This window comes from Gossypium hirsutum, chromosome A04 (assembly GCF_007990345.1).
Source record: "Gossypium hirsutum isolate 1008001.06 chromosome A04, Gossypium_hirsutum_v2.1, whole genome shotgun sequence".
NCBI lineage: Eukaryota > Viridiplantae > Streptophyta > Magnoliopsida > Malvales > Malvaceae > Gossypium > Gossypium hirsutum.
Genome location: NC_053427.1, coordinates 4,903,292 through 4,930,019, shown reverse-complemented (window position 1 = coordinate 4,930,019; position 26,728 = coordinate 4,903,292). Strand labels below are relative to the sequence as shown.

At 33.1% G+C, this 26,728-nt stretch overlaps 1 protein-coding gene, 2 non-coding genes and 2 pseudogenes across 3 annotated transcripts; 1 reads left to right on the top strand and 4 right to left on the bottom strand.

Moving 5' to 3' along the window:
- Nucleotides 1–2,859: 2,859 nt before the first annotated feature.
- Nucleotides 2,860–12,501, top strand: LOC107948619 (myosin-2-like; annotated as a pseudogene).
- Nucleotides 12,502–13,609: 1,108 nt separating this feature from the next.
- Nucleotides 13,610–15,264, bottom strand: LOC107948620 (chlorophyll a-b binding protein 13, chloroplastic). Its single transcript, XM_016883239.2, has 3 exons — nt 14,902–15,264; nt 14,530–14,691; nt 13,610–14,197 (listed from the first exon to the last, which is right to left on the bottom strand). Exons 1-3 carry the CDS (start codon nt 15,016–15,018, stop codon nt 13,688–13,690), a joined length of 789 nt encoding a protein of 262 aa, XP_016738728.1. The 5' UTR covers nt 15,019–15,264; the 3' UTR covers nt 13,610–13,687.
- Nucleotides 15,265–17,086: 1,822 nt separating this feature from the next.
- On the bottom strand, nt 17,087–17,159 carry TRNAF-GAA (transfer RNA phenylalanine (anticodon GAA)). Its single transcript has one exon. It is a non-coding gene; the product is annotated as a tRNA-Phe (tRNA).
- Nucleotides 17,160–17,231: 72 nt separating this feature from the next.
- TRNAF-GAA (transfer RNA phenylalanine (anticodon GAA)) lies at nt 17,232–17,304 on the bottom strand. Its single transcript has one exon. It is a non-coding gene; the product is annotated as a tRNA-Phe (tRNA).
- A 1,983-nt stretch (nt 17,305–19,287) lies between these two features.
- Nucleotides 19,288–26,443, bottom strand: LOC107948621 (double-strand break repair protein MRE11-like; annotated as a pseudogene).
- Nucleotides 26,444–26,728: the final 285 nt, after the last annotated feature.

Genomic DNA, 26,728 nt, shown 5'->3' with positions numbered 1-26,728 from the left:
ACTAGCAAGTATACTTATTAAGTTCATAAAAATTTCTCTGATGTTAAATAAGATTTTTTATAACTGAACTAGTAATCAAACTAATTATACCATCAATTTTCGATTTAACAAGTTTTTTTAATTTGTTTGAATAAATTATTAAAAATATTTAAAAGATAGAGGAGGTCAGTTCAACCGATTAGTTTAATCGATTCACAAGTTAATCGATCCAACTTATTTTTTAGACAATACCCCCAACTGATCCAATCTAATTCTAAAAACAATGAGTCAGGGTTTAGATTAAAATTTTTAAATAGAAAAAAAAAGAGAAGATTTACAGTAGCATAATTTGACATTTGAAATTCAGTTGTCAAACTTTAACAAGCTCAAAAACTTGAGGGTAAAAGTATCATAGAGGCTCTTATTAGGAGTTAGATTACATTTTGCCCTTTACTTGAGAAAATTAGTCTTCATACATTAGATCAAAGAGTAGATTGATCCTTCGTGTTAAAAAATTCATTAATTTCTAGTATTAAAAACTGGCGTGATTGACGGAATAATCAAATAGATACACATGGCGTGCTAGGTATACCTCATGTTAACGTATATAGACTATTTTCAACAGTAAATGGATGGAGTTTTTAAGAAAATGATCAGTTTACTCTATGATCTAGCATATAAAGTCTGATTTGTTCATTTTTTTAGTAGAGAGAGCAAAATGTAACCTGACTCCTAGTACAAGAGCTTCCATGGAACTTTTACCAAACTTGAGAACCACTTGTTGAAATTGAATATAGTTAAACTATGCTATTAGTCTCTATACTTTTTGAAAGTTGTGGATTTAATTGTTGTATTTTTATTTAATCATTTTTAGTCATTATACTTTACAAATTTTAAAATTCCAATCCTCACCAAAGAATAACTATTAAATTCATTAAGTAAAATTTAGTTATTTCCAAAATCTGATGCACTAAACATGTTATCATATGTGTAATGTCATATTAGCTTATTATTTTCACATATTAGTTATAACAACCCGTTTTTTAATGGTGTCGAAAATAGTGATTTCAAGACCACACTCTCCTCTTTGGAACCTTTAGATCTTTAGTCTGACGCTCTCCCAACTGAACTATCCTCGCAATTATAAGTAAAAAATAATTATTATTATATTGAGCATGAATTGCATCGAATTTCCCTTATTTGATCCAACAACACAAAATTCAAGTGCATTAAATGATAACTAAGCTATGCATATTTTAAAAATGTTATTTCAACTACATTAAATGAAATTTGAGGTATGGATATTCTAAAAATATAGTGAAAGTGAATTGACCAGGTGATCCTTCAAGTGTTTACTCTAACACTCTCCTCTATGGATATTTTTAAAATGCGATGAACGTGGCCGAACATCTTTATTCTGACACTCTCCCAACTAAGCTATCCTCGCAACTATAAGTAATAATAATAATTATATTGAGTATTATCCCATCAAATTTCCCTTTCTTGATCCAACAACCCAAAATTCAAGTATATTAAATGATAACTAAGCTATGCATATTTTAAAAATGTTATTTCAACTACATTAAATGACAAGTGACTATATATATCTAAAAAAATGACTATGAAAGCATATCAAAGACGTGACCTTTGAAGAATTTGGTCTATCACTCTCTATTTATGGATATTTTTAAAATGCGATGAACTTGGATCAAACACGTGACCATTATATCATCAATTTGATGCTCTCTGAGCTGAGCTATCCTCATAATTGTGATTAAAATTAATAATAATTACATTTAGTATGAATTCCATCGAATTTCCCTTTTTTGATCAAACAACCTTCGTTACATGATAACGAAGCTATGGATATTTTAAAAAGTTATTTCAACTATATTAAATGAAAACTGAGGTATGGGTATTTTAGAAATGTTGTGAAAGTGGATAGACCAACTGACATTTTAAGTATTTAGTCTGAAAACTGAGGTATGGGTATTTTAGAAATGTTGTGAAAGTGGATAGACCAACTGACATTTTAAGTATTTAGTCTAACACTATTTTTTATGGATATTTTTAAAATGCAATGAACGTGGATTGAACATGTGACCTTCAGATCCAGTCCAGGGGACAAATCAATAGGAAATGCTATTTGCTTCGTAAGAATAAGAATTCACTTCTATGAAATGAAAAAGTTTTACGGGAATTGTCTTGATCGTCAAATATCATTGAGAAATAGGAAGAATCGAACGATTTCCTGCAATTCTTCCTAGTATGGAATGACTAAAGAATCAAGCTACAAGTCTCGATCTATACAAAACACACTGGATTTTTACTTTCGGGTTCATTGATAGCAAAAGACCCTTACTCTATAGGGGTGCTAGCGCTTTACTAATAGAATATCAAGTAAAAGGGCCTAAAAAACGTAATAGGTTGCTACTCTAAGCTCGCTTTGCTTCTTCAAGATCCACCCCTTATTGAAAATTAAAGCGCTAACGTGCCTTATATTATTTAGTAAAGCAACCTTTTCACATTAGGCGCTCATGTTTTTTGTTTGGGTGAAAGCTGGCGGCAAGGCTTGCTTAACCAGATACACGGAATTGGGATCTCCTCGCATGCAACTATTTCTATCGGGAAAGCCTCGTTTATTCAAAGGGCAAATTTTTTTTAACCCTTTTTGCTCGTAAGTAAGCTTTGGTAGGAATCAATATGAAAACTTGACATGCTCTCAAACTGAGCTATCCTCACAATAATGAGTATAAATATTAATAATTACATTGAATATTTTAATTTTTTTTTTCAACCAAATTAAATGAAAACTTAAGTATGGATATTTTAAAAATACTATCTTTAAAATGTGATAACTGTGGATTAAACACGTGACCTTCAAAACTTCAATCTAACACTCTCCCAACTGGGCTATCCTCAGAACTACGAGTAAAAATAATTATAATTAAATTGAGTATAATTCAATCGAATTTCCCTTCCTTGAGCCAACAACCCAAAATTCAAGTACATTAAATGATAACAACCCAAAATTGAGTATATTTTTCTGGGATTTTAGCAGATGATAGTTCCACCGCAGTTTTTGAACAAAATTCGAAACGTTTCAGTTCTCTGTTTTGTTTCTTTTACTTCATAATTTATGCTGTTTTGATCTCTTTTTTTAGTCTTTTTTTTCCAGTGCGAGTTTAGTAAAGAAACTAAATTGAGTTTCTAAAAGAAGAATTCACTTTTTCTCCGGTGGATTTTAGGGTTTTTGTTTCTAAAAAATGATGTTATCGGTGTCGCCGATGGCTCCAGCGAAAAGTTCGCTAGAAGAAATGTTGGAATCTCTCCGGCGACAAGACGAAGTCGACAAACCTAAAGATTTACCGCCGGCTTTACCGGTCCGGCCGACTTCCAAAGCCAGACTCCCGTCGGCTCGCCGGTCCCTTCCGACGAACTTCAAAATCGATGCTAATGGTGTAGATGGTGCCGTTTTAAGTGAAATGAAAGGAAAAGAGGAAGTTAAGAGGAACGAAAATGAGCTGGGAGTGAAGATAGTTAGTTTTGGGAGTAAAAAAATGAGGAAAGATGTGAATGTGGATTCACCGTATAATTTGGATGCCGTGGAAGAGAAGAAAGGGGAGGATTTGGAAGGGAAAATTGAGGTGAAAGGAGGGAAAGGGACTGCTAATGTTGGGTATTTTATTAACAAAGTAAGTATTAAGTGGCAATTACGGGTTTTTTTTTCCCAATTTTGATATGTTTAACTTGGCTTGATATATATATATTTGTTGTTGCTGCTAATGTGTTACTGCGTAACCCAATGAAGCTTTTGATTAGTGAGCTTAAGAAGAGTTTTTATTATCTCTAGATTAATCTTAGGGTGATATTTGATAAATCTGCAAAAGGTTTTGTTTTCTTTGCCTTTTTGATTTAATGCTAAGTAGTAAATTTAGTAGGCACAGGAGAAAATATAGAATTTTATGAAATGGGAATTTGCCGAAAAGTTTAGGGTGTTTAGCTGTGAATTTTTATTTTTTTTTAAAAATAGGGTTTTCTTGCTGTTAGTAATGTGTGTGTCAAATGTAATGTTGCTTTAATGAATCTTTTAACTAGGAATACTTATGAATTTTGATGAAATGAGTTTGGGGTGTTATGCTTGGAATTGAGGGCAATAACTAAATGGAATCCAACTTTTTCATTATAAACTCACGATTCATGATAATGAACTTGGAAATATTAAAATCTAGAGTTGGTAGTGTTGTTGATTTGTTATACGGTGCTTGGGTTTATAACTCAGCAAGAATCTGGATTATCATCTGGATTGCAAGATGACTGTGAATTGTGTTCTTTTATTGGAACATCATGAAATCGGAGCATCCACTTGCCATTTGTTTATCTTCTATAAAAAGTTACTACTATCTTAGGTCAATTATTTGATTAAAGAAAATCTATTCATTGTGAGAGGATTTGGTTACAGAAACTTCATGTTTGGTGTCGGCTATCCAACGGGATGTGGGCATCTGGAACTGTACAATCAACTTCTGGAGAGGAATCAATTGTTTCCCTCTCCAATGGAAATGTAAGTTCAAATGTGTCATGATTTTTGCAATTGTATAATGACTAGAGTATACCTTTTGGCAGCTTGGTGTTTAATTTATATTATATGGCTCTTGTAGGTCATCAAAGTCTGTACCAGCCAGCTCTTACCAGCAAACCCAGGAATTCTGGAGGGTGTGAATGATCTCATACAGCTCAGTTATTTGAATGAGCCATCAGTTCTTCACAATCTTAAGCGCAGATATTCTCATGATATGATATATGTAAGTAGGATAAAATCCTTGCTCATGTACTTATTTTTGAGGATTATCTCTGCTTCTGAGCTTCATTAATATATATTTTTTCTTTGTGTAGAGTAAAGCAGGTCCGGTTTTAATTGCCGTCAATCCATTCAAAGATGTCCAAATTTATGGGAAGGATTTTGTCACAAGTTATAGAGAGAAAGCTACAGATAGCCCTCATGTTTTTGCTATGGCAGACAATGCTTACAATGAAATGATGAATGGTGAATGAACCAATTCTTTCCTTTTTTCTTTCTAAAGTTAGCATAAAGTGATTGTAGCAAATTGTTTCTGATTATTTATTGTCTGTAATTTAAATTTTGCAGATGGATTAAATCAGTCTATAATCATAAGGTTAGCTGGATGTTTAATACTTGTAGTTATATATGATAATATATAACTTGTGGATCTTTAAGCAAATTGTTTGTTTTATGAACTGTAGAATTTCATAATCTAAATTTATCTTGCAGTGGGGAAAGTGGAGCTGGGAAAACTGAGACAGCAAAATTTGCAATGCAGTACCTAGCTTCCCTTGGAGGTGGGATATGGTGGGAAAGAGTGTAAAATCCTTCGGACGCATTGTGTACTTGAAGCATTTGGGAATGCAAAGACATCTAGGAATGACAATTCTAGCAGATTTGTAAGTTCTTCTTCCCCTCTTTCATTTGCCCTCTGTTCTTTACTGAAGGTAAATATGTATAAATTATTCTCATGGCTAAAAGAATCAATGCTAATTTTTACCCTAGATGACCAACTTTTACTGTCGTTTAGACATTTCACATCTTCTATACCTCAGAAAAAAACGTTGTGTTTATCACTCTTTCTGGTGCAGGGGAAACTTATTGATATTCATTTTACTGCATCGGGGAAGATATCTGGTGCCAATATCCAAACTTGTAAGCATGGTGAAATTGAAAAATAAAATGCTATTATACTTTATAGTAATAAAATAGTATAGACAAATCCTGGTTGCTGACTGGGTTTTTGTGCTAATATTGATTCACTGATGACAATTCTGGATAGTTCTTCTCGAAAAGGTGAGTTCTTGCCATAGTTCAACATTATATCAGGTTTTATCTTTGTTGTCATGTATTGTGTCTGATGTGGATGCTTTTTGTCACCTTTGAGCAGTCAAGGGTAGTTCAACTGGCTGCTGGTGAAAGGTCTTACCATATCTTTTATCAACTTTGTGCTGGCGCTTCACCAGCTCTAAGAGGTGCAATTTCATTTTACAGTGTTTTGCAATCCATGCTGGTTTAGAAAGTTGAAGTCTGTATTATCTACGTGGAACTATGCTTGGACATGTTATTTCTTTCAAGTTGTGAAACTTACTTTTAAGATATTGTATCATATGATTCGTATCATTTAAATATTCGGGTTGCCAAAGCATTCCTGCTACTTGGTCTTTTGTTCACTAGATTGAATCTGTGAAATATATTTATGATCCTTGGAATCATGTCTTTGCAGAGAGATTGAATCTTAAAATGGCTAATGAGTACAACTATCTTGTCCAGAGTGACTGCTTGGTAATTAATGGTGTTGATGACGGTCAAAAATTCCAAAAGCTAAAGGTAATTCAGAAGACCTGATTTTAATGTTGCCATCAATAGTGTAGGCATTTCTTTACCCTTTAATTTCTGTCTCATTGGCTTTTAAGCAATAGTTTCTCCACTTCTGCAGGAAGCCTTCGATATTGTTCAGATTTGCAAAGAAGAGCAAGAGCAAGTATTTGCAATGCTTGCTGCAGTGTTATGGTTAGGAAATATATCATTTCAAGTAATTGACAAAGAAAATCATGTGGAGGCATTAGCTGACGAAGGTATATGTGCAGTAAAGACCTCATTATATGTGATTTTCATCATTAGTAGTTATATGCCTGCTAATATAATTAGTTGTTGGATCTATTTAAAATTAATTTTTTAATCAGTCTTTTGTTTCATGTTTGTTAATATATTGTGTTCATAAGATCCTTATTTATGTGAGGTCTTTTTTATTCCTTGCTGCAGCTTTAACCAGTGCTGCCACGCTGATCGGTTGTGCACCACATGAACTGATGCAAGCTATATCTACTTATAGAATCCAAGTTGGGAAGGATAGAATTGCTAAAAAATTGACTTTGCAACAGGTTTGTCTAGTATTTGTTAACGAAATTGTTCTTTCTCAATCCCTCATAAGTTGCATTCTGTATTTGCTGTGATGCATACATTAACAACATGATAATACATTAACTAAATTGTAATATAGGCAATCGGCACTAGAGATGCATTGGCAAAATTCATCTATGCAAGCTTGTTTGACTGGCTTGTGGAACAAATCAACAAGTCACTTGAAGCAGGCAAAAAACACATTGGCAGGTCCATAAGCATCCTTGATATTTATGGGTTTGAGTCATTGAAGGTAAATAGTTTCGAAGCAGCTGTTTGGGGATTATCATTGTGAATTTCAGTTTGTCCAACTAATAATGTCGTCATCTGATTTTCAGAAGAATAGCTTTGAACAGTTTTGTATAAATTATGCAAATGAGAGGTTGCAACAACACTTTAACTGACACCTCCTTAAGCTTGAGCAAGAGGTAAGCAACTCAAATCTTTTAATTGCCAGAGTATTTGACTTTTGTGTAAGAATGATACCTCTATACTCTTAAGTTGGGATTTTGGTACTGTGCCTTCATCTTACTGAACATATTAATTTTCAAGCCAAAAGTTCTTTATAATCTAGTTCTCAGTTGTCTATTCTTATCTCTGGATTTGATTTCACTTCCTTATCTGAGATTATTATTTTGGCCAACTTCCTGTTATTTTTTTTCCTTATTTTTCAGGAGTATGATTTGGAAGGGATTGATTGGAGTAAAGTTGTTTTTGAAGACAACCAAGAGTGCTTGGACTTATTTGAGAAGGTAATTTGACGGTTCGATGGTTTCTTTGTTAGCAAGGTTTTTGAAGTTCCTAGGACTATTTTAAGGGATTGTTGAACTCTGTTCTGTATCTTATGTATCATGTGTTTCTTTGTATTCTATATTTTTTCCTTTTAGATAGAACTTGAACTTGGTCTAACTAAAGTATGTTGTCTTAGCTTGGGTGCTGATGTTGGCTGAAGATTTTATTTCCTTATCACATCTTGTTGCATTTCAAATAAAAACGTGCCTTTGTAATCTGTCTTTCTTCATTTTTGGTGTTTCTTTTGCAGAAACCCTTAGGGATACTTTCCTTGCTGGACGAGGAATCAAATGCACCCAACTCAACTGATTTCACCCTTGCTAATAAGTTGAAGCAACACTTGAATTCTAATTCATACTTCAAAGGAGACAGAGGCAGGGCCTTTGGTGTTCTACATTTTGCGGGCGAGGTCAGTTATTGGTCTTTAGAGGACAGTTTGAAATTCGTTTTAGGATTTGTCCTTTCATTCAATTTCAAAGGAAATTAATTAAGAAAGTGGATAATATTCAAGAACTAGTTTTTTGCTAGAACTTAAAGTCTGGTAAACCATGTGGCCTTAGGTGATTTCTTTGCTTCAAATCCACCTAAGTCAGCCTTACTCTCGAAAATGGGAATTCACGGGATTAGAACTTAAGTCTGGCAAACCACGCAACCTTAGGTTATTTCTTTATTTCAAATCCACCTAAATCAACCTTACTCTCAAAAATGAGAATTCACAAAGGAATTTCTCTAAGGCACCAAAATAAAGCAGAAAAGTCAGAAGAAAGCAATAGCACACGAAGTGTATGAATAAATGTTTTCAAAAATATTCTCTAGTTCAAGAATGAAGTGATTACAAATGAATGGGGAGAGCTTTATAGTTAAGTTTCCCCAGAACCAACAATACAGATCGAATTATATCAATGATTGAGATTAGTGCTTATCTATAAGATGACAGTTCTAAGGGATTTACGTAATTATTCTGGTAAAAATATAAGTTATTGTAGTGTTTACATTTTAACCTGTATCTAAGTAGATAGGTATTGAGTCTCTACGAAGCAATGAGCCAGTCTTGTCGGGCCGAATAACCCCAAGGGAACATGAAGAGTCTAAAACGTGTACATTAGTTTTGGGCTCCTTTGTGCAGCTCGTGACATTCTCCCTAAGTTGTTGACAAAGAAGAGAGAGATGGGACAAACTAAAATTGCACTTTTCCGTAACAAAATAATTTAGTGTGCAGATGATAATATTAATTATATTTATAAAACAATCCATGTGCCTTTAATTAATATAGGTGTAAAGTAATCTTTATATGTAGATGAACGCGTTTATTGTAATGGGTTTATTGTATTTAAATTAAAAAATACATTTAATTAAATTATATTTTTTATATATAAAATATTTACGCAATATATAAGTGATTTATTTTATCTAAAATTTGAATACATTCTAATTTAATTAAAAGAAATTATCCACATGGCATTTAAATAGATCGTCCAACTTAGCATTGAATCTTATACCTTGTAATATAAGATATATATTTGATTTGTTTGCAAGTTAATTAAATGGCATTCCATACTAATAAAATGGTATGCAAACATGATTATTGATTTTATATGAATTCTGCCAGGTACACTATGATACTAATGGCTTTTTGGATAAGAACCGTGATCCACTGAGCTCTGAGGTAGTCCAACTTCTATCATCCTGTGACAGTCAGTTGCCACAATTGTTTGCCAAAAAAATGTTTAATCAACCTCTGCAATCAGTAACTTCATTGGACACAACAATGCAAAGTGTTGCTTTGCAATTCAAGGTAAATTTTCTTTCTTGTGATCCAAATGTATCTGTGATTATAGACTAATATTTGAATTTGCCTTTGAAAACCTTTACATTCCTTTGGCATTGAGGGATGTCTAAAACTGTCTTTGGAAATATTTGTGTTTACCACATGCTGGCATGCTTTGTAAATGCGTTTTCTTCCATACTTGCAGGGCCAGCTCTTCAAATTAACGCACCAGTTGGAGAGTACAAGACCTCATTTTATTTGCTGCATAAAACCAAACTCCAAGCAACTCCCTGGTACATATGAAGAAGATCTTGTCTTGCAGCAGCTTAGATGTTGTGGAATTTTTGAGGTTATTAGAATCTCGAGGTCTGGATATCCTACTAGAATGACACATCAGGCATTTTCAGAAAGGTACCTTTTTTAGTTTATGGCTAGTGTTTTTAGTTCTTTTTTTCTTAATATTATTTTCAGCATAGTTATCTTATATTTGTGCATTTCTCAGGTACGGATTCCTACTGTCGGAGCCCATTGTATCTCAGGATTCATTGAGTATTTCAGTTGCACTTCTAAAACAATTTAATGTCCTTCCTCAAATGTATCAAATTGGCTATACCAAACTGTTTCTTCGAACTGGACAGGTAAGTTCTTTACTCTTGTCCTGTTTATATGTTTCTCGGAGTTGGGCCTTCAAGTTAACATACTTCTGGAAAACGGAGTTTCAAACTTATTTCATTCTGTTTATGGTTTGCAGATTAGTGCATTGGAGGATAGGAGAAAACAGGTGTTGCGAGGAGTAATTGAGGTTCAGAAATACTTCCGTGGTCACCGAGCTCGTCGTCTTTTCCATGAGCTCAACAAAGGAGCAAAAAGTATTCAATCATGTAATTTCTTCCAAGCAAAACTTATTTCCATTTTATATTACGAGCACCTATATTTTGCCAGTTCACATTTTATTATTATTTGCTTATCAATTGACGGACATTTTCTTTCCAATGCAGTTGTCTGTGGTGAAAATATACGAAGGAAGTATGCTGCTGAGTCAAATAGATGCTCAGCATTTTCTTCTCAATTACTTGATGAGCAGTTGACGGCAGTCATATATTTACAATCTGGTAAATATACGTGGTAACTAAATTTTTCGCTTTCCACTGTACGGTTTTCTTATCATAACCACTGTTTTTTTTTTCTTTCCATTGCAGTAATCCGTGGGTGGTTGGCCCGGAGACATTTCAACAACATGCATAATTTGAAACAGTCAAACCGTGGAAGTGTAAAATCTAGACGAAAGATTGGTAGGAAGATTTTTGAAGCAAAGGTATTCTTTAAAGATATACTGACCATTTATTTTTATTTATTGCTTGCATCCAAGCATTTTTTTTTCTCCTAGTATGACCCGTTTTATTGGCTGACCAGGACATGCCCCATGAGCAACAGATTCAAGTTCTACCTTCTGTAATGGCAGAGCTCCAAAGAAGGGTTCTCAAGGCAGAAACGAATTTGGGGCAAAAAGAACAGGAAAATGCCACATTACGGGAGCAATTACAGAAGTCCGAGGCAAGGTGGTTGGACTATGAGGCAAAGATGAAATCAATGGAAGAGATGTGGCAAAAGCAAATGGTATCACTGCAAGTAAGTTTTTCTGTTTTTATCTATTAATATCAAAACATGTTTGTACCAAGGTGATAGTTGTTGACTGACACAGAAGTTCTTGGATAAAAGTATCATGAAGTACTACGAGTTGGATTGCGTTTTGCACCCTCTACTAAAAAAATGGGCAAATTAGTCCATGTAAGCTAAATTAAAAAGCAAACTGGTCTTTTCCGTTAAAATTTTCATCCATTTCTACTGTTGAAAATTGGTCATTGTTCATTAGCATGAGGTACACATGACATGCCATGTGTCAGTGTCAGGTTATTCCGTCAACTGTGCCAGTTTTTAATAGTACAAATAGATGAAATTTTTAATGGAAAGGACCGATTTGCTCTTTGATCTAACATATAGGGATTAATTTGCCCATTTTTTAAGTAGATATGACAAAATGCAATCTAACTTCTAGTACAAGGGCCTCCATGGTACTTTTTACCGAAGTTCTTGATAATCATCTAAGTCATTGCAACATTGTTATGATCCTAATGATTGTAGTTAATCATGAAAACTGACTATTACTTTACATGTAATGTTATAGAAAAAAATTATTATAGTAGTAACTTAGATGTCAATGCATTTATTGCAGACAAGTCTTACTGCAGCCCGAAAGAGTCTTGCTGCTGACAATGGTGCAGGTCAGCTAGGAAGAGCTGATGTGTTATCGCCTCGATGCTATGATTCTGAAGATAACGTGTCCATGGGATCTCGAACAACCGGTGGGAACACACCTGTCTTATTTTCTGGTGCTATGCCTGATGTTGTTGGGGGGAGAGAGAATGGTTCTTTGAATGCACTGGGCAATCTGTTAAATGAATTTGAGCAGCGGAAACAAAATTTTGATGCCGATGCAAAATCTTTAATTGACATCAGAGTGCCACAGCAAGCTTCTAATATGAATCCTGAAGATGAACTTCGGACATTAAGACTCCGGTTCAAGACATGGAAGAAAGATTACAAGCTGAGATTAAAGGCAGCCAAGGCAAGACTACATAAGCGTGGCCACCCCGAATCAGACAAAGCTCGAAGAAAATGGTGGGGGAAGCTAGGTTCAAGAGCGTGATAGAATTCCCAGTTTGAAAGCAATACGCTGAACTGCTGCCAAAAAGAACATGCCCTCTTCCATTCTGAGGTACAATTTCTTTACATTTATGGTAACAGATACATATTATAATGTGCATAAGACAAATAGGGATTTTGTTGAGTTGAGACTGCTTTTTTGCTTTGAATAGTTTTGTCATAGTTTTCTTTTTTGTGTATAATTCTGTGTTTGTTAGTGATGTAAGATCAAACTTTTGTAATTTCTTTGTAATTCAGATGAAATCAGAAATGTTTATATGCCTTTCCTTAACTTATTTTGTTATGGAAAAGTGCAATTTTAGTTTGTCCCATCTCTCTCTTCTTTGTCAACCAGTCGATACGAGTGTCAGACTCTATATTAATACATGAATATGTCAAAATATATATATTTTGTGTCAAGGTTAATATGAAAATATAATGTAATCATGACATGAATGCAATTTCTTAGCTCTACATGTTCCATTTTTTAAATTCAGAAAACAGTAAAAATACATATTATATATCAAAGAGAATCGTTTTGGCATTTTATTATGATTAGGATTCGGCATTGTTGTTATTAGGTAAAAATTGTTCTCAGAGCTAACTTGGATTGGGATGAGACAGATTCAGGTATGTGTACAACCTTAGTATGTCTATTTTTATGGGTAAATATAAATTTTGGTACTTGGTTTCAAGGTTCAAATTGGTAACTAAGTATTTTTTTATCCAATTAGATATCTAAATTTGGTCAAAATGTTCAATTTGGTGTCTAAATCTTTTTTTTGGTCCAATTAGTTTCCTAAACTTGACTTTTTGCTTCAAATTAGCACCTGAAGTTGGCTTCATGGTCTAAATTTGTTCAAATAAGTCATTTACTAGAAGTTCTAATTCAGACCAAAAAGTTAAGTACAAATTTGAATATAGAAGCCAAGTTCACATGCCTAATTAAACCAATATAAAATTTATATATCAAATTGAACCTTGAAATCAATTTAAAACTAATTTTAAATTTCAATTACCTAAATTATACAAAAAAAATTTAAATATTAATTTAAATCTTGAAATCAAACTCAGATACCGAAATGTATGTTTATCTTTTTTTCATTGACCTTTCAAGGATCAAAATCGCCTATCCGATTAGTTACAAACGCTTTTTGACAAGCGTTTGCCGCATACATACCATCCGAGTTAAGTTATTCGGATTTCAAATTTAATTATCTGTCCAAAAATAATATGTTTAGATTTAAAAAATATATATTTTAGTTGTATTTAGAAGATTGTTGATGTGTCATATCTTTGTATTTATTTAGTGTCTAACACCAATACTTATTTATCAATGAGTTAAATTCAATTCTTAATGATACATAATTTGATTTGTCAAAGTTGTTCAAAATCTACAATCACATAAATACACATATCTCAATTTCTAATCCACATAAAGCAAATTATACAAGTTTTGACCTTTTGGCTATTTTCATTTAAGACCCAGGCACAAACTTAGTAGCATAGACCCAAGCATTGTTTGCAACAGGGTTATCAAGGTGGTCCAATAGGTTCTCCAAGGGACCTTTACCAGTAACAATGGCTTGAACAAAGAAACCAAACATTGAAAACATGGCTAGCCTACCATTCTTGATTTCTTTAACCTTAAGTTCAGCAAATGTAACAGGGTCATCAGCAAGACCAAGAGGGTCAAAGTATTGTCCACCAGGGTAAAGATCATTGCCTTCACCAACACCAGGGAGGCCATTGATGCGGAATCCTTCGACGAGTCCCATTAGGAGGACTTGGAATCCGAGAACGGCAAGGATGCTTTGAGCATGGACTAGGTTAGGGTTGCCTAAGTAATCCAAGCCACCTTCTGAGAAAATTTGAGCTCCTGCCTTGAACCATACTGGTTCCTTGAAATCAACCCTAAGCCATTTCTCAAGTACTTCTGGTGTGATGCAGCCTAGTGCTCCCAGCATTGCCCATCTTCCATGGATGACCTGAATGTTTTGTTTTGGTAACAAAGAAGTGAATATTTATCAAAGCATGAGGTATAGCTTTTAAGGAAGATGAAAAGTTACAAAATAGTCACTTCACTAATCAATTTTATTTTTTTTTACTCACTAGTTTGGCTAACGTAAAAATGAATGGATTGAGTGATTGTTTTGTAATTTTTCATAATTAGGTGATAAAAAATCATAATTGAACTACTAATATAGTTTAGTCAAAACTATAATCTCTAAATTTTGGGCTTGGAAAAAATACTTTTAAAATCAAATGATATTTTTAACCTTATATATAATGTAATATTTATATTATGCGGGAGGGTTACCTCAAGAGCCCTATTCCTGGCAAATGCCTCAGGATCGGCTGACAAACCAGCAGTGTCCCAACCATAGTCACCAGGGAATTCTCCAGTCAAGTAAGATGGAGTCTGAGCTGAAAATGGTCCCAAGTACTTCACTCTGTCTGGTCCATACCATAGTTCATTTCCCTACACATATCACACCCCCAAAATCAGAGCAAACAAAAACCAATAAACAAGCTCGACTCTTTACTTTTCATAAATAACACATGAATATGAAAAGAAAACGTCCAAATATATGAAAAAATTTAGAAAACCACACCTAAATCGAGAAACATAGGTTAAAACTACTCACCCAAGAAGAAAATTGTAAAAGAAAGGGAAACCTAAAGAACTAACCATTGCATATTTGGGAGTGCCCAAAGAGACAACATCTCTAAGAGGGTTAGCATTTTTGGTTTGGCCAAGAAATGGGGTTGGCCTAAGAACAGTTCCAGAGCTAAGCATGGAAGCCATTGTTTGTCAATGGGGATTGATTTTGAGTTGCAAAATGTATGAAAATGGAAGTGAAGATTTTATATGTGGTGAAGAAAAGAATAATCAAAGGAAATGAATGGCAAAGAGGGGGTAAGGGAATTGTGATGGGGATTTAAGGCTTCAAATTATCAGCCAATGAGAAGGCTACAAAGGATTTTTAAGTATCTCCTACTCATATCCTTGTGGATTTATATATTCCCCTTAACTTATTTTTCGAATGTATCTATCAAAACCAGTTCAATAATTTTATAAATATATTAAATGAGTAAATATTAATTATGAATTTTAAAATTATTTCATATTTAGAATAAAAATTAAATTATCGATCATTGATTAAGATAAAAAAATATTTATCATCTAACTTAATTCTCGTTGTTTATTTAAATTTAAATTTATATATATATATATAAGTACACCTAAAAACAAAAATAAAGTTAAAGACAAAAAAAAGAACAGTAGAGACGTTCATCTAATTGAAATAAAAACGCCACGTGTTTGGTTTTAATGCAATGAAATGGACTATTGACCAGTTGTCGATTCACCGTTCACCGGCCGTCCAACGTTATTGCCCCATGTTAAACTTTTCTAGATTTTTCATATAAATCGTTATCAGGATTTTTTTTGAGTTTTTTAAAATTTCAATTTTTAGGGATTTATTTGAGAGATATATTTAGATAATTTTTTTAAAAATTGAGTAATATATTTGAGTAATTTAAATAAAAATTTATATAGATTTTAAGTTTATTTTTAAAAAAAATAAAAAATATAAAAAAAGATTTATTTTTATTTTTTTCATATTTTTTTTTAAAAATATTTAAATTTAATTTCAAAAGGGAATAAAACTAAAATGTAAATAGATTAAAAGTTAAAAGAAAAGTTTAAAAGCATTTAATTAGGTACAGTCATCAGTGATGTGCTACCTTTTTTTCATCCAATCTAAAAAGATAATTGTTTCATCAGGTATATAATCGCACTTTAGTCAGGTGCCGTCAATGACAACGGCGACAACGATGAAGCCAGAACAATTTTTTAGTAGGGGTCGAATAAAATTTTAATTTTTTTATGGTCTATATCTTTATAATTTTTAAAGGATTAAATCGAATTTTTATAATTTTAGGGGGCCAAAGTATAATTTTACCTTTACTAATTTAAAATTTTAAAAAATTTTAAAGGGTCTAAATAGTAATTTTTTATTTTAAGGGGTCGAGACTCTTGTCAGCCCCTAGATTCGCCTATAAACGGCGGCATCGAAAAAAATTATTCCTTTTAAAACCAACCAATAATTGGTTTGTTATGAAGCGTGGTACTGCTAATGGCAATGATGACATCGAAGTTCACTATTCAAAACGAGTCATTTACGTACATAGTTTTGAAAAGCGAGTCATTTTCATAATTAATAAAGAACTTTTGGGTCAATTTTATAAGAAGCCATATACATATTATTAGAATTTTTTTTTAGAAATTTTAATTTCGTTTTATTATTTCAACTTTATAATATTTTATATCATCTTTTTATAATTTTTTATGTTATATTATATATATATTATAAAAACAAACTCTCAGAAACTTTTTTTTGAATTTATATGTTTATAATATATATGTTTTTCAAGGAATATGTATAATGTCTATTTTTTTCTAATTTATATATATTTTAATTTTGAGTTTATTATAGGTGTTATGTCATTAGACATGTGTAGAGAAACAATAACGTGGCATATTTTTATTGGCTAAATGTGTAATTTACTCTTTCAACCTATTAATTTTTTGGATTAATATAATAAAACAATAGTTCAAATATTAAATTAGGACTAAATTAAAAAAATAAATACTAAAATGGAAAAATGAATTAAATAACCCAAATGTCTGCATATAAAATTCGTGCTGTTTCTTATTGGTTTTGCTATCTGAACAGTCTAGGTTTTAAGTTATTAAAACATTTAATGGTTTGGATGGTCGAGTTTTAAACGAGATTCCCAGAAAAATAGAATAAGAAAAAGGGAAAGCCATTTGGACGGTCTAGATTTATCAAAAAGAAAACTAACAAACTTGCGGTGAACGTGGATCGAACACGTGACCTTCAGATCTTCAGTCTGACGCTCTCCCAACTGATCTATCCCCGCTCTTACATATCTTTAGGAAGAAAATATTATTACTATTTTAATCTTAAATCTTTCAAAGAAAGAAAACTAAAATGCGGTGAGCGTGGATCGAACACGCGACCTTCAGATCTTCAGTCTGACGCTCTCCCAACTGAGCTATCCCCGCACTTGATTTGGGGGACATAATTAATATATAAGATATTGAGTACATAAGTGAACCTGAACCATTAGTTTTAGATATGTTTATTATGTGATTCTACAATTCACTGCCTATTCTTTTTTGAAGTTTTCTAAAATTTCAATTATTTTTAAATTTTTACATTTTTTAAATTTTTAATTTTTTAGAATTTATATATTTTTAAATTTTTTATAATTTTTCAGAATTTATATACTGTTGGAATCTTCTTTATTTTTTTATAAATTTTAATTTCGTTTTATTTCAACTTTTTATATTTTATATCATGTTTTTATAATATGTAAATTATATATTTATAATTTTGATAAATTTATAGAGAGATGAGTAACTATCACTGGAATCAAGGAAGAATTATGATAATTATGCAAAGGCGAGAGATGAATGAAAAGAAAGATTGTCTATTTCTTCTTTCATCTCGGGCGAAATACTTCAGTCAACTAACTTGAACCCCTTTGGTAAAATAAGAACAACACCCACATTCAGAGCCCCTTTCTTACCATTAGCAAGAACTTGTTTCAGTTGCATATCATAAGGAATTTTAACAACCGCTTCAAATACAGTATGAGGAAATACCGCTTGTGGAACCTCAATATGTATGGGTTTATTTGCTAAATGGCAATTGGCACATACAATACGCCCATGCAAAACAAAATATAAATAGGGGAGATTTCCTACAAAGCAAAGACAGAAATGAACAAGAGTGATTCCTTGTCAAAAGCAACCAAAAATGAATAATGAGATTCCCTGCAGAACAAAAATAGAAATGAACAAGAGTGATTCCCTACCAAAAGCAACCAAGAATGAATAGTGAGATTCCTTACAGAGCAAAGACAGAAGTGAATGAGAGTAATTCCTTGCCAAAAGCAACCAAGAATGAACAATAAGGTTCCCTGCTAAGAATAGACAAAAATGAACAGTGAGATTCCGTGTAAAATATTGTAATTAGAGAATACAATATTTGTAAATTATAATAATAATATGAAAATTAACTATTATGCAATCTTTGTAATAATGTAAGGGATTGAATTTCCCAAAAAAATATTATAAAGAGGCACGAGCTCTTTGTAATAGGCTCCTAGTTTTGTAATAAAGTACACACTTCAAACACTCAATACATATATCAAAAATTTGTTTCTCCATATTTTCTATCTTTTGAATTTAAGTTTTTCAAGCTATTTTGTTTTTCAAAAACAATTTAAATTTAAATTTAAAATTTTATTTTTTTAAATAAGACAAATCAAATTTATATTTCAATTTAAGTTTTCAAATTTTATTTTTCAAAATTTTTATATATAATTTATATATTATAAAAACAAACTCTCAGAATTTTTATGCATTTATATATTTATAATTATATAAATGCTTTTCAAGGAATTATGTACGTGTATATTTTTTATAATTTATATATATATTTGAATTTTGAATTTATTATAGGTGTCATGTCATTAAAAAACAATCAGGTGGCATATTTTTATTGGCTGAATGTGCGATTTTTTTTTTCAACCTGTTAACTTTTTGGATTAATATAACAAAATAACAGTTCAAATATTAAATTAGGAAAAAATTAAAAAATTAGATACTAACATGAAAAACGAATATTAATTTAGGGACCAAAACTTAAATAACCCAAATGTCTGCATATGAAATTCGTGTATCCCATTAAGGTTTTAGACGGTCTAGATTTAACAAGAAGAGAAGTAAAATATGCGGTGAACGTGGATCGAACACGTGACCGTCAGATCTTTAATCTCACGCTCTCCCATCTGAGCTATCCCCACAATTAGTTAACGCATATAGAAAATTAATACTTCAATTTATATCAATACTCCTTGTGAGAGTATAAATCCACTTCCCATTCTTTTCATTTTGCTCGCTACTCACCTCTCCGAACAATTCATGCTTCCCTTCCCATCCTCATTTTCACTTTACCACTACCAATTTACGCGGTTGACATTCATAAAATGTAATTAATAAATTACAAGTGGATCCGCTATTCTAACAAAATCATACATTTCTAGAGAATTACAGTAAAATTTAACAAATCGCACTAGAAACGTCTTTACCAGCTTTGATTATATGCAAAACAGTAAACAACTCTTACTAAGTTGACAGTAAATTTCTTGCATCGGAAACGAAATGTACAAATCAGATCAGTACATTCTCGACCAAGGTCTGCTGCCACATGGAGTTGCTCTTCCTCAGAATCATATATAGGTTGATGCCAAGATGCTGATGGGGGACACTAAATCGTGACAACACTTACCTTCTCAAAGCACCATAACTTTTTGTTACCTATGAAACAAGAGAGAAGGTTTAAATTTCAGTCATGGAATCCTGATGCATGAAGGGAAAAGAATACTGAATAGAAACTTGCCGAGATTAACAACACAGTGAAGCTATGAGTAGAATCGGAACACAATTTGTAATTTAGAAGCGACTACAGTAAAACATGCACTGAAACCTGAGTAAAAAAAGGATGCACAGCAAAAACAAAGAGAAGATCACAAACCCGAGGTTGAGGTTTATTAAATCTCCGAGCAATCTCTTCAGCATCGTCGTCGTCGTCATCATCATCAAGCTTGTTCATGAACACACTATGAACTGAAGAGTTATCAGATTTCTTTCCCCGCTTAGATGTAGTGCCTCTACCTCTTCCCCTTGGTGCAGCTCTTTTGCGTCCTCTACCTTTAGTAATTTCATCATTTTCGTTTTCCTTCAAAAGATAAGAAAGATAAGAAACATTTATCAGTCCATGTTTACATTATTTTATATGGGGGTCTTATGTCAATATGGACACCACAATTCAAATCCATGTTGCTCCGACTCTTCATTTTTCTATAACTACCCGTGTCTAACATACATTACCGACAATTACTCAGACATGCGTTTGGGAAGATACCCCTCCAAATACATGGAAAAGATTCAAAAAAATGAACATACTGTGTTGAACCCATACCAATAACTAACACTCACATCCTAGTCCAGATAACATAGATTCAGATATAAAAACAAAGAAGACTTTTTTGAGGGATAATCCATGTTTAAAAGGCGATCATTCTTTAATTTCCGACTACCGTGTACAGTCAAAGAGGAGCAATAGGAAATGAAACATGGATGCCGGTAAGAAATTAATTGAGAAGGGATTTCATACCGAACTGCTTTCAACCTCATTAATTTCATGTTCTTCACTTGAAGCAGAGTCAACGTTCTCCTCATCATCAGCAATACTTTGAACCTTAACCGAGGTAGATCTGCTTTAGGCAAATTAGCCATGAAACTTAGCCAGTGATGCAAATATCCAAACTTGTAAAGAAATTAATAATGAAATCTCTAGTGCAATAAAGAAAGAGATAGGGCATACTACTAACAACAATTAATATTTCTAGTTGTGAGCTCATTAGTTTCATTTTCAAGTAGTAGCAAAATTAGAATCACCATTAGTGCAAAGCAAGAAACATTTAGCATTAAACTAGAGTTGACAATCCCAAAAGAAGGTATTGGGATTGATATTGCATTGTACTGGTACTTTTTTTCTATAGACCTAAGTCAAATTACTAGTCCACAGGTTAGATCGAAGTGTCACCTTTAAGAATGGCGAAACCCCAAAGTAGCATCAAGAGTTGTCTGCTTTAAGCCACTAGAGCCTCTGCCCCTACCTCTACCCCTTCCTCTAGTGGAACTTTTACCAAGTTCAGAAGCATCACGTGATGATCGAGAAGCTGCTGAAGAACCTTTCCGGCCTCTATTGGCGGAGCTTAATATTTGCGCTGTGTCTTCATCATCACTAAAGGAGGCTGCACTTCCTATTCCTGTTAACATTTTTGCTCCGGATGTTCTATAATATTGAAGAAAGAGAAGTTTAGTTGCAGAGAATTTTATATAAGCATCCCGAAGCAACATACATGTTATCATGGTTGATTAGCCCAGAACAAATATAAAATAAGATACCTCAATCGACTGCATACTGGATGTGAACTGAGGGGTATCTGTAGGGTGTGATGACCTTTCCTTGACACGTTCCTGTAAAATTAACAGATGAATTGAAGTATAGCCTACCATTTCCATCTATTGGAGGCAGAAGCAAAAAAGAACAATTGACTATGGAAATTGGAGGCACAAGCAAAAAAGAACAATTGACTAAGGAACAATTTTGAGGATATTGCATTTAACAGTAAAAGTTTGTAGTAATGTTTATATCAACTTGAAGTTCTTGCCTCCAAGCACTCTCCAACTTTAAGAATTAAGTCTTCCTCTTCGAACTTTGAAACATCTGAATCCTTTCCAATTTTTTCTGTCGAATCAAAAGAGTAAAAAATCACTACCAATGAAGAAAAGAACTAACCACTGTCAAACTAATACAAGCAGAAAATCATAAGCTTATGTTGCAATATACCACCCAAAAGGAATTTATAATTGAAAGATCCAGTGGACATAAAATCAAAAAAGGACCAAAACAAGCCTTTTTCGAGATCAAGGAAGGCTGTATGGATCAAATAAAGCCATTGAGCTCTATTTAGAACCATGAGTTAAACCAGTAGAAGTTATTTCCTTTTAATACTTTCTGCCATTTCTTCTTTGGTCTTCCCCTCCCCATTCAGACATTATGATTTGCATTATGTTAACAGCATATTGGGTAGCCTGTAAATACTTACACGAGTTTCTTCAAGATTATAATGCAGACAGTTATAGAAAGCCATTTTGTCATCCTTATTAACAAAATTGTGCAGCGCAACATCCAAGTCATTGACTGAAAGAATCTCCATTTTCTGCAAGATAGATATGATAAGAAGGGCCAGGCTAAAGGTGAATAAACTTCAGAATAAATATTTGTTTCCTGCTATGCAAGTCCCACTAAGCGCACTAATTCAAAGAAAACTGGAATCTAATACAACTTTCATATGCAGAAGTGCTCAATTCATGCTTAATCATGTACAATTGAGCAAGCATCGAAAATAGAATAATTAGTTTTCAATAAAAAAACAGTTTCCATAGGAACAATATTTCGAGATGATTATGCTCAGTACCCTCCAGGACTAAATGAAATAAGTATTAAGTGATATATATAAAAATTAAGAAAGAGGCTAAGGAAACAGGGAATGCTAAGTTTGATTTACCAGATTGTTTTCAGCAACTAATGCTTCTATATTCTGTTGATTTAGTTCTTCTGGACGAAGGCTTTCAGAATCATCAATTTTGGCTACAACCATTAAAAAAACCTTTTAAGTTAAACTCAAGCTATACCATGCTTCTATGAGCTAACATCAAGCAGATAAGATTAAGGCATCAGGAGAGCTTTGACAATCCCGATGCTGTTTTGGAAACATCTTATGGCAGATTTCTCTAATAAGTAGTACCATCTGATAGTGTTCAAAAGTGAAATCAAGCTCCCAAGCCAACAGCAGTTTCAGTATATGCTTGTCACTTTTGCCCCTTGAGCCTTGTAACAGAACATTTCACTGGCTATCTATTTTTCTTAAGAATTAGGGGTTTACAAGATTAAGTTCAGCAGGCATAAGCTTGTTTACCTTCTTTCTGACTCCTTTTAGAAGACTTGGAGAATATGAGAATATCTTGGGGATTTGCAACCTGCAAATATTGAATTCTAATAATTTAGTGTGTAAATGAAAGAAAAATTAGAACTTATTCATCATATGGTACAAGCAATAGCCTCAAGATACCTTCCCAACATACTTCTGCCCGAATCTTTGAGGATTTATTGTCGTGAATCCAGAGTAATCCACCTAAATATCACAGAGTAATATTGAAAAGGTTATCTCTGAATGCTAAGGTACATTCTTTTTGGAAATCAATGCCTTACAGAATCAAGACAAGCATAGGGTAAAGTAGAATAATAATAAAAATATTGCAAATAATACAGGATGGATGATCTAAGAAACAAAAAAGAATAAAAAGGGGATGTGTAAGCATTTTCCAAATGATGAAGTGCTAGCAACAAAGATACCATGACGAAAGATTTCTGAATATGGTAAAAGATTTTAGACATATGACTCATTTGACAACATCGAAATTTTCAAGTGAGATCCTTTATATCTGTCACCATATACCAACCCACACATCCAACAATAAAAAAATTCAGTTGTACACAAAAGCTATCATAGTAGTATCGTTCACAAAACAGAGTCTGAAATTACCTTAACTCGGACTAATGGGAGCTTCCGCTCTGATCCATTAACAGCTTTCCTATTAGATTTCTCTATCAGACCGCTCACCTAAATCAAAAGTTAAGTTATTACTAAAAAGTTGGCAAAGGATTTTGTCCCTACCATAAATAACTAAAAAACTTAATTTGTTAGACTTCTCTACTGGATAATACAGGAACTCAGAAAGTCCAAAACTGTCATCTCATGCAAGAAAGAGACTTGCCACTTTGTCCAAATGTTCAAGAATTGAGTTTTGATCATTGGGATCAATGTCAGGTTCGTCCTTCAGCACAACCTAAATCATGAACATGAGTAAGATAAAAGAATTATTCTCAACTTCTTGCCTTTTGAAAATACTTTTAAAAATAATTAAAAACAGAATTGCTTTACCTCAGTATATTCGAAAGGCCTCACTGATGTCAAAGGTATTTTGTTTGGACGATATTGATTTCCCTACAAAAAAAGCAGCAAATTATGGAGAGAAAATATATAATGAAGAAACAGATGCTGATTGATTAAATGAAAAATCCAATCTTTCATAGACATGCAACCTTAATTTCTAAAAGGAGCACATGTTTTGGTTTTGATTCTCCATCAATCAGTGACGTTGCAACGGAGGAACCTGGTTGAGTAATGTGAAATCCCATCCCTGGTACTTCCTATGAAATTAAAATCAACCTTCAATTTTTTTGCATCCTCAAAGGTATAGAGGCTAAGACGAAAATATTTTACACCTCCAGCACCTGAGGGTCAATAAGACATTCATGTTCATGTCCCCACACTATGAAATCAAGGAAGCGTGGTAAGAAGCGCTCATTTATCGCATTTTTAGCATTCATCTTCACTCTGCAAGCCACGTTATAAAAAGATTTAATACGTCCAAATGTGAATTTACATCATAACATCTTTCTCCACTTCTAATTTTGGACATGCATGAAATAACTCAATCAAAACACAGAACACATGTAAACATGATACACACAGACATGGACTAGCAACAACCACACACACAGAACCTGTTCTGATGAAGCACCAGAATGTTGAACCAATCAGACACTTCACACCCTTCTTGAGGTTCAGGTCGCATCCATTGCACGGCATGGGGGGTCTGAGAAACCAAATACAATAAACCAAATAAACAGGAATTTTAACTGAATATCCAGGAACTCAGAAACTAATGAGCTGTAAAAATGATCAACTTTAACTTGTAGAGTATCTGAAACATTCTGTTGAGCCGTTCATCTCTAATATTCCCAAGACCATAAAGAGCTAGAGCAGTTGAGCCCTGCAATTCAAAAAGAAACATAACTTTTCCAATGAAAGACAATTACCTTTCTAGCTCATATTAACAAAATGACAAGCAGACCTTCCTGATAAGAATAGGGTAGAGTGTAATCTGACCAACGCCTGAACCACCAAGAACCATTTTCCCGAAATCGTTGACAAGGTTACATGCAGAAAGAATATCAACTGCAGAAAGGTTGTCCTGTCACCAATAAACATTTAGGAACAGAACGCACAAATAATTTTAAGAACAGCAGACTTATTCACTCTACGAAAACAAGATTACCTAACAAATCAAAAAGGGAGAAAACAGTTGGAAAGTTTTTTCTATGATTATTGTATCCCATATGTAGATTGATATGGGATTAGAGAAACATGAAAATTTACGAGACATAGGGTGGAACACCAAAATTAGAGAAAAGGTTGAACAAGCAAGATTTATCTATAGAATGAAAGATACAAAGGGGGAAAGGCATGTTTCAATGAATTCCTTACCACTCCAGCGGGGTCATCATGGTTTCCATGAATGCTAAACACGGGCAAGCCAACATTGAAGTGAGGATCCTCATAGTTCACATGCCCAAATCTGTAAAGAGAGCAATGCATTTTACAAATGAACGTGATAAAATCTGTGAACCAGCAATCAAGCAACCAAGGGAAAGAGCATATTTGCATATCGGGTGCATATACATCTACAAAGCAAGTAAATGAAGTTACTTTAATTAGACTAAACAAATTTACCAAAAAAAAGAAAAACATTTGGGCATAGAATCATTGATTAAATATTATCACATCACTAGCTAGACAAAAATATGAGCCTTATGACTTATGGCAAAGTACAAGACAAAGGTAAGATACAATACGACACTGAAAAAGAGAGAACCATTACGCATTCTGAAAATTCACAGTCTGGTCACTAACAACTTGAAATTGCACAGGTTGATCATTAAGGCAATGCCGACGAAGAATCTCAATGGCCTTAACCAAAGTTGACCTCGAAGGCTTATTTTCATGGAAAAGATCTCCTCCAAGAAGTAAAAAGTCCACCTAATACCAAATCATAATCAGTGCATACCAGCACTAAAAGAAATTAGGGAAGAAATTCCATGTTTTAGCAAATATACCCGTTTTTCCTCTGCAATTGAACATATTTCATCAAATGATTGAAATGAATCATGTCGTCGTATTTCATCTTTCTCCATATAACCTAAATGACAATCCGTCGCTACTAGTATTCGAAGTGTGTTGCTACTATCCTCACTGCAAGTTTTTTTTCCTTCAATACAGAATATCCAAGCCCCCACCCAAAAAAAAAAAGAAGAGAAAGTTACCTTCTTGAGTCGGCCATAGTAATAGATTAAGCTCTAAAATTCAAAACCTGAAACAAAAAACAAACAGAGAAAGAACTTAGTTTTCAACAGCAAGTAAATCAAATAAAAAGGAGAAAATATATTTAAAAAGAGGGGGGGAGTACGAGATTAGCTTCCAAAATAAGTGAAGTGTAAAAATTTTCCAGTTCTGTATGAAGCTGAGAAAGTGAGGGAAAAAAAAACCGGCGCGTAATTTCAAAGAAGAAAGGGGAGAAGAAAATGAGACAGAATTTGGGGGAGACAATAACCCGGTTCACGTAACCCGGTTCCAAGAAGAAAAGGGGTGTAATATGGTGGAGCTGATCTCAAGGTAAGAAGATTCTGTTCGAGTTTTATACTTGAAATTAGTATTTCGGAGAAAATTGAGATGTAATTTATATAATTAGAAAATTAAAAGTAAAATTTACTTTTTTTATTTTTAATTTAAAATTTTTACTTCAATCATTAATAGCATTAGTATTTCTTTTATTAAATTTTACTTACTAGTAAGTATACTTATTAAGTTCATAAAAAATTCATTGATGTCAAATGAGGTTTTTTATACTATTAATTTTCGATCTAACAAGTTTGTTTAATTCG